Below are 12,994 nucleotides of genomic sequence, written 5' to 3' on the forward strand. Positions count from 1 at the left end.
TACAGCAGCTGAAAACTCATTAAAGCTGAAACCACAGTAAAAAGACACTTATAGACTTACACTTAATAGACAGTAACAATAAATAATAGGCTGTAGTAAACAGTACCAGTGCACTGAATGTCAGAAGTATTGCACGGAATTCTGTAGTGATGTCTTGATATTGTAATATTGAAATATGTCGTAATATTCAAAAATGTTCATGTACTCAGTTGTAAAGGAGATGTAATCGGATGCTCTTGTTTATTAGATGGACCTTCAGATGTTTGACATCGTATATTTTCTGTTATCACTCAGCCTTGATAAGGGTTTGTGCACTAAAACTGTCAGGAAGACTCTAAGTAATAGCTCTAAATGTCACACCTGGACTCCTTTGTCACTGGGGCAATGTGTGGGAGTCAAAGGAACATGTCATAGCTGCATGTGTGTCTGTGTGTGTGTCTGTGTCTCTCTGTGTGTCAGTGCATCTGTGTGTGTGTGTATCTGTGTCTGTGTGTGTGTGTATGTGTGTCAGTGCATCTGTGTGTCTGTATGTGTGTGTGTTTGCGTGTGCATCTGTGTGTGTGTCTGTGTCTCTGTATGTGTCAGTGCATCTGTGTGTGTGTGTGTGTCTGTGCGTCTCTGCGTGTTTTCTCCAGTGTGTCACAGGAAGCTCCTTAACGCCTCCCAGGGGTATTCTTCGTAATTTTCTTGTCCACTTTGCTACCACCATCAAGCCTGATCTCCGTCTCCCCTGCATGACACGGTCACTTACAGCGTATCCTGTTCTGTGGTCACGTGTCACTCCGCGCCGTTGAGCAGTGATGAAAGTTCCAGGAAAGAGTCCCCCGTCTGTCAGACTGTGGAAGTGTATCCTTGCTGAATATTGAGTTGAGGGATCAAAATTTAACTTTCCACAGCCTAACATGCTAATACTGCTGATAAACATGAACTACATCCTGAAATGTGTTTCACATTACAAGTATTTCAAAGGCATTTTGGCAGCAATGGTATTATCTGTATGAGAGCTTACTGGGGCAGTAGATTGTAATGTGCAACTTACCTGATGAAGTTACCATCCGACTGCAGGTGACTCAGTGTGTAGCATTATGGCCTCACATCTCTCGGGCTGGGGGTTTGAAATGTGCCCTGGAATGCACTGGCATTCCATCCGGGGTGTCTCCTATGTCCTGTATCTCCTGGGACAAGCTGCAGGCTCTCTATGACCCAAAACTAGATAAGCAGCTATGGATGATGCGTGGATTGATAACATCTCACAGTATATGTTGTATGTTCATCGAACGAGCCTATGTTAGTCATTTTAAATAAACCTCTTCAGCAACCCAATACCTTAACGTTGACCTGGATGTGCCGCTACTGTAGAATCTAAGATCTGTTTCCCGGAATTCCTGAGATCCCACAGAGCGGGGCACTTGCAGTATCACTGGGTAATAACCATTGATTTTCCGGACATGGATCAACTGTGAGCTGGGAAGAGCTGGGAATCGGGAGCATCGGATAGTCCAAATGGAATTTCACTGTAACGGCTTGAAAGTGCTGGGGCGTTGGCTCCCAGCTGTGGGGGGGCCTCGCACCATTTTGGAATTACTTTTTTCCACCTTGGCTTTTTATTCTAATCGATCTCAGGTATGGATCCATATCAGCTTGAGCTTGACTCACACGCTGGACGCTGGGTTCTAGTTAGCAGGCGGGGGGGGGGGGGGGGGGGGGGCGTGTCTGTGGTTAACACGGATCAAGGCAGCAAGAATCGGGGTCAAACAGTCCACGAGCAGCACAGGAACGAGAGAGCTCTCACCTGAGCTGTCCTGTACACACCCGAGTCGCCAGAGCGCATGGAAGTGCCTGCGAATGTTGTCCTCCAAGCTAATGGTGTGCTGTTCCCTTGAATACAACAATTATCCCAAACAGAAGTAATTACCCCCCCCCCACCCAGCACTCAAGTGAAGGCATCCTGGGGAGGCTCTGGGACCTCGGGCCAAGAAATAATTAACTTGATAATGGCCTATTCCTCTATGCTGCCCTTCTCATTCATTCAGTTTGTTTTTCAGTTATCAATTAGGCCGCTGTTCTTGTGGGGGGGGGGGGGGATTTGTAAACGGCAAAAGATTTGCAGGGCTTTTCAGACGGCTACGTGGCGGTCTCAGACATGTATAAGGCCCCCACGGCATTCCCGATCTCGGGAGCCGGGTAGGGATGCCATGCGGAAAGCTTTGACTGTGGTGGGATGCTGATGTCGTTTTACATCTGGTCTGTGGGAACTGGGGGGTTAGCAGCTATCTTGAAATGGAAGCTTGAAGCCAGAACAGCAGCTTCACACTTTAAGCAGAGGCTCATAATTCACGACATTGGGGGTACCGACGTAATGCCCACGAAACTATGCTTTGTTTGCCATTTGCACAACTACATTTGAATGCCTCTTTTCACAGATGCCATCGTGCTTGCCCTTGAAACGTGCATTCATATGCAGAACCAGTAAAAAGTTTGGACACGCCAAGCCGTCTACAGTGGACAGTGATAGAGTGTCGCATCACATGACCTGGCCAGCAGACCTAAACACAACAGGGATGGTTTTGGAGGAATTTGATCAAAGAATGAAGTAAAAGCAGCCAGCCTATATGTGTTACCTTCTTCAGAACAGCTGGGAAAGCATCCCAGGAGGCCACATCATCAAACTGGCATATAGGAGACAGTAGGGGCAGCCAGTCCCTGGAGTAATTGGGGTTAAGGACTTTGCTCAAGGACCCAACAGTGATGTGACTATTCTGCCTGAGATGGGATTTAAACTGGTGACCTTCTGATCACAGGCCCATAACCCATTGAGCCACATACCCTAATTGTGTCCCATAACCAATCCCTAACCAGTTCTTCCTCATCTTTTGTGTTAGTTACTCAGTTTAGGCATCATTGTCATCACGTGCATGACTAGGGTGGCTTACGATGTTTACATCGCACACTTGCGCAGTTGAGCGTCTTACAGAATCGCTTTGGGCTGTGTGCTTCACGGCACGGACCTGTTTCCCCTTTCATTATATTCCTCTGTCCTCCGGAGAAGTCTGATCCCTACCTCTATTTCCCAGGCACAGCACATCTGGGCAATTCCAACGGTTTGTCACTGGGGTCATTCTGTCATGAGATGTCCCACGACGAAAGCTGGTGTTCAGACCATCCGGTGGAGATTAAGGTTAATTTACGGAGGGAGAAGCCAGACAGAGTCAGATATGGAGGCGAAGCCCTTGAGATGAAAGTGTTGGCTGAAAAATAGAAATTCAGATGGATCGTAAACAGACTGAGCCAGTCCTTGTGAAGCTGGGTCACTGCAGCTGCGGGTCGGGAGTCAGCATGGAACCATGTGTGACGAGCACACTGTTCCTGTCTCCTACTGGTGCCGTGATATGTGTCCGTAATGCAGCGACAGAGGGAGCTTACTGGGCCCAAGTCCTCCCTGGTCTTTACCCAACGGCCACTGATTTGAGCAAAAAATGTTCAGTATTATATTTTTTGTGTCATTAACAACAAGAGATGCTGGTTCACTGTAAACAGTGTAAAGGTGATGATACACGGGGCAACTTTTTGAGCAATGTTGCCGGGCAATTGCCAACCAAGTGAGAAGCAAAGGGCAACTCATCTTGATCTGGATGATCGTGAAAAGTTGCCCAGTGCCGATCAATGTTGTTCAAACAGAAATTTGTTGCCCAGTGTCAATAGGAAAGTGGCCAAGCAACACTGCCCAACAACATTGCTCAAAAGGTTGCCCTGTGTTTCGTCACCCTAAGAGAAAACATGACGGTTTCCAGCCACTGTAGAAGGTGAATAGATGGTGTAGTTGTATTATCTCCACGATAGAAAGTATGACATCTTTTCCTTGACTCTATGCAGTTTGATTGTTAAGGGGAGTGAATAATCCAGGAGTGAAAGGTGGCGAGTCGCTTTTAATGGTAGAACTTAGAATCTCCGCAGTGGTTAAGCTGGGTTAGTGCAGATCCAGTTGTACCTCTGTGTATCATTTAGCTTCCTCCGCTCTCTGAAAACCATGAAGCCCATTCAACAGTTACTCTCATTTGTCTGCCGGTAATTGTGTGTCTGAAGTGGTAATTGCAGAAAGGCTTCCAAATCCATCAGCTGTGGCCAGGATGCACCTGCTGCTTGATGGTGCGGCCTGCCTGTGCCAGCCAAGCAGAGGGGGGGATTTCGGGGGTCCGTAGGGGTGTGGCTAGTCCACTTCTGTTATGTGGTTTATAAATATAAATGAAAGGTCAAGGTAACATGCAACCTACTGTATATTATACGTATGTATGTGACATACAGTGTTTCTCCCACCATTTGCATTTAAGGATGAGATTTTTCTGCAGTGACAATTTTCAGTCAGAGCTGAGTTTGCGGGCAGCAACATGTTTGTCCTTCACTTTTTTTCTCCACTTCATCCTATTCGCAGCTATTACAGGTATTTTGGTAAAAGTTCTGTCAGACCACTTTCAGTAGAATCACGTCATACCTGCAGGGTTATAGGTTCAAGTCCCAACCCCCGCTTTGTGTTTGTGGAGTTCTCCCTGTGTCATGTGGGTTTACAAAGACGTGTGTTTAGGCTAACTGGCATCTCGATGTTTTCCATAGCATGTGCCCTGAGATAGACTAGCGTCACGTCCAAGGTGTAGCCCAGCCTGGTCCCCTGTGCTGCCTCCAGGCACTTCCCCGGTGAATCCAGCATAAGCTGCTGGAGAAAGGATGGACGGATGTCTTTACAGAGAAATATATATTAAAAGGTTGCGGATACGTGCACCTGAAATTAGAATCTCATTCTGCCTTTATGAGTGGTCTTTTTAAAGACTTTCCGGAGGTTCTGGTTTGAGTTGTGTAGCCTTTTCTTCGCCAGCAGCATTTTGTTACGGCGTGTCGTTGTCAGCGGCTGCCCGTCCTCACATGTCCAGCAGCGTGATGACGAGGAAGCCAGCGTTACACCTCAGCGATGCTACTTCCCGACATCGGTAATTTCAGATGCTGAAAATGGTCGTTAGAGAGCTTGCACAAACACCAAATCAAAAGAAGTATCTGAAGGAGTGTAATCCCACACTGCTGTGTCCTCTTAGGGCGCCTTGTACATAGATACAGGGTGGAAGAGGACCATCAAACCCCTGCTAGATGATACTTCCCCCCCTGTATAGTGTGAAGCCCACATACTTACTGCGAGCTCCACAAAAAAAAGCGACATAATTTTTATCCTTTTGTTTCCTCAAAGCATACCAACCTCATTCCGGTTGGCAACTAGATGGATTTTTATGATATCCTGGGCTGTTTTCCAGACAAGGCTTTCAGCTGCCCTGGAGTACAGCCATGTGACAGTCAGGGATGTGTCACGTACATCGTTAATTGACTACGTCCAACACGGGTGACATTATCAAGTACTGTATGCGCAATTTGTGAAGATATTTAAATCTATAATGCGAAAATGAGCGCAGAATTTAGTGTAGCCAGTGTCACTGAGTGAACTCTGGGATGTAGTGTTGGTTAATGAGTTGGAATCAGGTTGGTCCTAATTTAATACTCAGTGGTCCATATGTGGGGTAGGAGATAAGTCTTGATGCCTTGATAGGAACATTGGGCTTGTTCCTCAAGCTCACAGCACCAAGCAGATCAACACGCCCTTTAACCCAACCAATCAATGCAGAATGCCTCCAATTACTTTAATTAGTTGGGGTTGAATGAAGCAACCGGCCTGATTGCCGTGCTGTGCTTCCGCCCCTGTGTTCTGATAGGTCAGAGGGTATCGCCGTGGTTCTCCTGCACATGGGGCTGCTCCTCATGGTTCCCCCGCCAACGGCAGCTCTGGCCGTTTGTCAAACTGTGACGGGAACCTTGTGGTACCATCTTGTAAGGGAGCGTGAGATTCTGGCAGGTGGGGCGAATGAACCGATTAGGCGATGAACCTGGTTAATAACCCAGAAGATCTCGGTCCACATCAGGGACTCCTGCCAAACACTAGTGCCACCATATTGAACATGCTGGTATGCCCTTACATACTGCATATTTCACATGCTCAGTCCCAATGCTGACAGCCAGAGGTCCATATAACCGGCTATACTGTGGTCTCAGTTGAATTTACTTTCCACATCTGAGAACCAAACACTTATCGATGCATTTTTTTCTTTCGCTATTAAGGCAATAACAGCCGCTCTTACACTTTCATTTTTCGTTATTGTGATTTATTCTAATTGTGTGTTGTATTCTAGGTAGAACATTCTATAGAAATCCTTAAGTGTTACTGTCTTACAGGAGTGGAAAGGGGGAATGTAACTGACAGTGGGTATGATCCGGGTTAACTGGCATTGTCTTCGTTTTATGCTATATGGTTGGAATCTTGATGAGCAGACCTTGTGTTTACAGGCAGCTTATTCATTAAATCTCACACAAATAAGCAGCTAATGTATTTCCCTGCGTTTTACTAAGATGTCGTGGTACGGGGTAAAATGGTAGTGAAAACTGATGGATAGGGCTAAAAGTTGATATTAATTTGGTTGCTCTGAGGTCAGATGCAGTTGCTAATTTGATTTTTGAATTGCACGAGCCGAGTCTCCTGCAGAACATCCTGAAAGTGCAGCAGATTAATTGTGGTGAGGGAGGTGGGCAATTTCGCCGAAACCCTTTCAGAATCTCGCCCTGATGTTTTACATTAACCACCCCCCCCCCCTTTGCTCCTGAATGGATTTTGATTAATGGCCCCTGTGAATATAGCTGCCCGTATTCAGTGAATATATCAGTCAGTGCCAGTCTGGCCTCCTTGCACTGTAATTGTTCAAAGTGACAGGCCGGTTGCCATGGCAACGCGGTCAAATCCAGAAAGCCGGATCGCGGGTTCTCTCCCGACAAAGGCCGGTGCCTACATGTGTTTGACAGAGCCGAAGTGTTGGGTGAAAAGGACTGAAAAGGAGTATGGCGTGCCGTTAAACAGAGAACTTTAAACTGTATGTGGGCAAGAATACGAGGACTGTGTTGGGCTAGCAAAGTACAGGACATGCTTCCTTGGTTTCCACGCCGACCGGCAGGTGTGTGGTGCAGCCGCATTCCCGATGATGTGCCTTTCGGCGCATCTAAACAGCCGCCATGCTGGACACACTGAGCACCTGGCCATCGCAAGTGCAAAACCGCTACCCCCTTACCTCCAACGGCACCCGTGTGTCTGAGAATGTTCTAGTACCTCTTCAGAGCTTTTAATTGTTAATCTTGTGTTATACTGAAAGAAAATGAGTGCGGTAAATTCATATCATATAACCAATTAAACTTAATACACTGTATATCCCTGCTCGCCCAGGATTTGGTCACTGAATTGAACTAATTTGTCAGTCTGCAGTAAACAGATTTGCAGGCTGCAGTGTGCAGCTGAGAATGCGCTGGCGCTAATGAACGTGACAGCCTGGTGCTTTTCTGCTTGTGCGTGTGCGTGCACGTGCGACTGGAATGGCAGGCGTCTCAGTAAGCTTCATTTAATAACATCATAAATGATATGTTAATGAGGTTTGAGAATTTGCATTACTAGGTGAGGACAGGTACAGGAAGACTTATTGCATGTTTTTAAATGCTTGGGTGGTTATATTCTATGTGCATGTGGTAACAATTATACTATAAAGGTGGTAAACTGCAATGTTTCATCACAAAGTTATGCAGGCATGACCGACATTTGAATCAGGATTTTTTTTTTATTTGAATATGCATTTATTTGAATATTTAGCTTTACCACAGTACTGTATGTGTAAGATACTGAATGTTCAAACATAGTCTAAATAATCTTCAGGAAAGTGTTTACCAGAAAGGAATATCACGAAAGACTCGAACAATCACACCGAAATCAGACTTATCTGCTTATATTGCAATCAATAGACCCACTCCGCAATTATTCTCCCTCAGTTTTAAGGAACTGAGAGTGTTGCCATAGCAATGTGAAATGTCTGTGCTCTGCAACAACAGTGGGACGGTCCTCTACTGGAACATTGTTGGAGAGGCTCAAGCTTGCCGTTCGGTGCATTAAAATAAATGAGGGTGAGCTGAGGACGGGGTATTTTTGCATGGCGCAAACAGATGAAGTGGTATTGCAGAGTGATGCTGCCGGGGGGGTCAGCATGCTTTGATGGACACCTGGGTAAACGAAGAATCTTCAAGCAACCATTCTCTCTTTCTGTCCGCCTCTCTGCAGTGTGACAACGCCAAAGGGCTGAGGGCCTTCTTCGATGCCATCTGCTTTGGCCCCAAACACCTTATGATCTTCGGAGGCGTGTGCCCGACCGTTACATCCGTCATTGCAGAGTCCCTGGAGGGCTGGAACCTCGTGCAGGTAAGAGGTGCTGGGCTTTTTGTTATAAACTCCACCCCTCCATCATGCCAGAGACACTCTTCATGTGACGTGGCAAGAGCGAGTTTCCGGAACAACAGCGGAAAGGGCCGGAATGGTGCTTCTGCAGCTCTGAGGGCCAACCCTCGGAATTATCCCTGTCCTCTGCCCCTGTACTATTGGAGACCTCCCGCATTCTGGGAGTGGGGGGGGGGGGGGGGGGGGGGCGGATGTGATGCTGTTAGCTGGGAGATGCAATTTGGACACTATGCTTTGATTGAATAGGGCCGGGCAGCAGTGTGGAAACGCCCAGCAGGAATTTCCACACCGACCTCAGCATTACTGATGCGTGTGCCCCCCACCCTCACCCCCTGGGCCTGAGTGAGCACTTCCACAGCAAATGCAAGAGGCTTCAGTGTCAGCACAAGCCAGACAGGCACACCCCCGGTCTGATGAAAAACTTTTTTTTTTAGGAAAGCGGGATGAGTCAGATCTACTCGCAGATGTTTCGCTGACCCTCTGGGGCAAAAGCAGGATATTGTACTGGCGTTTTGGGGTGAAGCTCCTCGCTGACAGGGAGCTAAACTGGGCACCTACAGGCGACGAGTCCATACCCTTGACCAATACTGCCTTTGGCTGGGTGTCGTCACTGGATTTGTACTGGTAGTGTTATTTTCTGCAACACTTCCAAATTATAAACTAATCTCTCATCGGCCTTGCTGAAACTGTCCGGTTTAAAAATATTTTGGTCTATTTTAACCACTGAATGCATGAAGCAAAACCCAAGCTTATTAGTACTTTTTTATATATTCAGCTTCAGCTCACATCACTTGAAACAACTTCGCACCCGCTGGCACCTTTGAGAAATGATTGATACTCCTTCGAATGTCTTCACTCCCCCGATCACCCAGGGCTGGAGGACACGGGAGCAGTTTACAAAATGGTGACTTTTTAAGCCACTTTCTACAGTAGTTAGTCATTAAAGCAGCTTTTCAGAAATTTAATGCTATTCAGTTTAATTATTTGAGCTGCGTGGTCAGGATAGATGACCAGTATGGGGACAGGGGTTTCTCAGAGCTGACGTTCGTTTGCTGCACACAAATTCTCTGTTCCAGAAGTCTCTTAGGGCAAAGAAAAAATGGAAAAGACTTTTACTTTCTAAGAAAGTTTTACGTCCATGTTAATGATTCATTTAAAGATGAAGAATGGTTGCCTGTACTTTTAAAAATCCCCCTTTTCTTCTTGTGTGCATAAATTAATAACTGCCTGCTACCCATGACAGAAAACGCACAGATCCGAGGTAATTCATGCTGAAATAATGTGAAGATTGACAGAGTGATTTTATCCATTCTTTGAGCTCTGCAAATCAAGGACAGGACATACCTTCAGATTAAGGTGATTGTCAGATATAATGTAGTGCTACAAATATGCACACAGCGTGTCAGCCATTGCGGGGCTGTTGCCAAGAGCAACCAAGAGCTTTCTTTAATAGTAGATGACAGGCATCGTAGCAGGTCACTTGCTAATCGTACACCGATGTGAAATTAGCTATTAACATTGATAAACAAAATGCATTTTTTTCCAGAGCAGTTCTAACTGTGATTACCACGACAACCGCATCTTTTATGCCGCACACTCAACCCTCATTCCATCGCATATAATTGTGCACTTTCATAGAAGGGCGGCCATTTTGCTGATGGATGCCATCTGGACAATCAGCATGATAGTGTAAACTGCAGCAGTTAGGGGATTTTAAAGGGGTGTGTCGGAACACATCTTGGCTGAATCGAGCCTGGGCAAAGTGGCGATTCTCTTTAATTTCTGCGACGTTGCCGTAGCGCCGTGCAACCGCATTTCATTGGATCTGGGTAGCCGCACGTCCTTTTCCTTCAAAGCAGAAGGGCCCATGATTTCAAATTGTGGGCCTTTATCGCCCGAAACGGTCTTGAGCGAGAAACTGTCACCCGATAGGATGTCGGTCCCAACCAGAGAGAGACTGTGGAGAGGAATGGACCTGCCAAAGGTTAGCCCCATTACTGCCAAAGGTCAACGCTGTTACCGTGTGAGTCCGTGTAAGACAATATCTCAGCTGAATTAATGTGCCGGCGATGGTGCATCATTAGCATCGAACATCCACATTGATTTAAAGGCAAAATACAGTGTTAAAAACAGTGTTTTTTAATCTGCCCTTCAAACGAGAGCAGTACTAGGCGGACACAGCTGTACTATTTTAAACAGTCATTAGCAAATAAAATAGGTTGTAAAGAGGAAATCAGATTAATTCGGAAAATATATGTGTCATTCATTTTAAATGTATAAATAAATGCTTAACTGCATGCACATAATCATGACAGCTTTCTCAATTAATAAAATGTCAGATTTATTAATTAATATACATATATTTTACTAGATTCCTATTTATAATGAAAAGTGGATTCAGGTTTAAACCCTAACTATGACACCATGGTAAAGTTAACATCATATTCAGCTTTCTGGCTGTAATATCCTTCAAAAAAAGAAACAACATCGCTTGGGTTACCAGATTTCTTTACGGCGAATTTACATTAATATTTTAATGTTTGTGTGAGCACTTCATGTGCAATAGCTCAGCTATCTAGGAAGGAAGGAAACGTATAGTTTAGGATCACATTTATCAGGCCATTAATTATATGTTTTGCACTTTGAACAGACACAATATAGTCATCATTAGCAACGCAAAAATATTGCGTAGGAACGCAGAAACTTTGTGAAGGAACACACACCTATTTTTCTCACCCTGAACTCCTAGGGGCTCTGTACAAATGTGACGTTGTAGCGGCAGCTACCATACTGAAGAGAATGATTTTTTTTTTGTTTTTTGGAGGGGGGGGGGGGGCACAGGTATTGCATGACAATCTAAATTTTTTCAAAATTGATTTTTGAAGAAAGTGACAGCCCGAATACAAACACACCTATCGGCAATTTGATAACTCATGCTGAGGATAAGTTAACCTCAGCATGTTTTTGTGCTGTGGGGGGAAACTGCAGGAAACCCCATGATGACACAGAGAGAACATGCATGTTCTTTATTTTGTGTGTGTGTGTGTGTGTGTGTGTGTGTGGAATTTGCATGCTCACTCCATGTTACATTGGGATGCCTCAGGGTGCTTACTGTATTCTATAGAAATGCAATTTAATGGATTGTATGTTTCTGTGCATTCATGTGTGTACTTTACAGGGACACAATGTCCCCACAATGTGATGAATTCTTGTTTACTCCATCCATCTTCCAAACCACTTATCCTTCTGGGTCACAGGGGGACCAGAGCCTATAAGCACAAGGTGGGGAACAACCCAGAACAGGGGGCCAGCCCATCACAGGGCACACGCATACATGCATACCTCGGGGCAATTTATAACTCCAGATAGCCTTAGCGTGTCTTTGGACTGTGGGGAGAAACCAGAGTATGTGGAGAAAACCCCACGACGACTTGGGGAGAACATGCCACACACATGTAATCCAGGCAGAGATTCGAACCCGGGTCCTAGAGGTTTGAGGCAACAGTGCTAACAACTGCACCAACATGCCACCCATAAGGGAAAACTCAGTTTCATGAAAATCTGTGACTGCAATGAAAAAACTAAAAATGCAAAAACTCTTGCATGGTTATGGATAGGGCTGCGTAGGGGTTAAGGTTGTCATAGTTAGCGTTAGCATTTTTCCCATAGAAATGAATGAGCGGTCCCCATAAAGATATCTTAACCCGACTGTGTGTGTGTGTGTGTGTGTGTGTATGTGTGTGTGTGTGCGCCCTGTGATGGCCTGGCATCCCGCCCAGGGTGTCCCCTGCCTCCCTCGACTCTGACTGGGATAAACTGCAGGCTCACTGTAACCCTGTACAGGATAATTGTTTGCAAGATGGATGGATGAATAGATCTACATCTGACTGCATATAAATAAGTCTATCGTGTACGATGGAATAGACTCGCTCATATCACCGAATGCTTCCGACAGCAAACATGACACACATTTCCCTGAGACAGTTATAATTTGCCATAAGTGTTTTTATGGCAGTTGACTCTGTCTGCGAGACCTGCTCAGGACACCGCCATATGATTCCTTTATGCTGGAGGATTTATTAACCAGCTACTTGATATATAGCGTCTTACAATGCTGATCATAACTCATACCGCTGGTTCTGTGGCTCAGAAGAGGACAACAGGACAGCGCTCAAATCCAAACCACCCACGATAAAATCAAAATCGGGCCCAACGAAATAGCGCTATCAGCATAATGCTTATAAAATGTTACTTCCAGGCTGTTGTTTTGGGTCAGAGGGTGCAGAGTCAACCCTGTCTGGATTTTTTTTGGGTTTCCTCCAGGTACTTGGGGTCTGGTCTCTCTAAATTGCTCTTACTAATTAGTGGGAATACTTAGTAATGGACTGGCATATTGTCCAGGGTGTTTCCCCAGTCTTGTGCCCCTACAGTATGCCGTGTTCCACATATGTCCACACGTTGATTTAAGTGGGTCCATCATGAAATTCCTGATTCCTGTGGAGTCCATCTCCAGATCTTCAAGTCCTCCATGCCAAGAGCCATACTAGTTCAATTCGGAATTCCCTTTGACACTTGACAATGGTCTCATACACTGCTCTGAGAATTTCCCATGTACCCATGCTGTTGAAAACCTTCTGTGGA

The 12,994-nt window shown here is 45.5% G+C and overlaps 2 protein-coding genes across 2 annotated transcripts in view; one reads left to right on the forward strand and one right to left on the reverse strand.

Moving 5' to 3' along the window:
* elmo1 (engulfment and cell motility 1 (ced-12 homolog, C. elegans)) overlaps positions 1-12,994 on the reverse strand; it is a 293,132-nt gene that overhangs the window by 196,421 nt on the left and 83,717 nt on the right. The window lies entirely within an intron of this gene.
* The window catches only part of gabbr2 (gamma-aminobutyric acid (GABA) B receptor, 2), a 148,100-nt gene that overhangs the window by 34,146 nt on the left and 100,960 nt on the right, over positions 1-12,994 (forward strand). Inside the window, 1 exon segment of the mRNA XM_048994295.1 lies at positions 8,180-8,317. Coding sequence (XP_048850252.1) covers positions 8,180-8,317 — 138 coding nt within the window.

The sequence above is a fragment of the Brienomyrus brachyistius genome, chromosome 23 (genome assembly GCF_023856365.1).
Source record: "Brienomyrus brachyistius isolate T26 chromosome 23, BBRACH_0.4, whole genome shotgun sequence".
NCBI lineage: Eukaryota > Metazoa > Chordata > Actinopteri > Osteoglossiformes > Mormyridae > Brienomyrus > Brienomyrus brachyistius.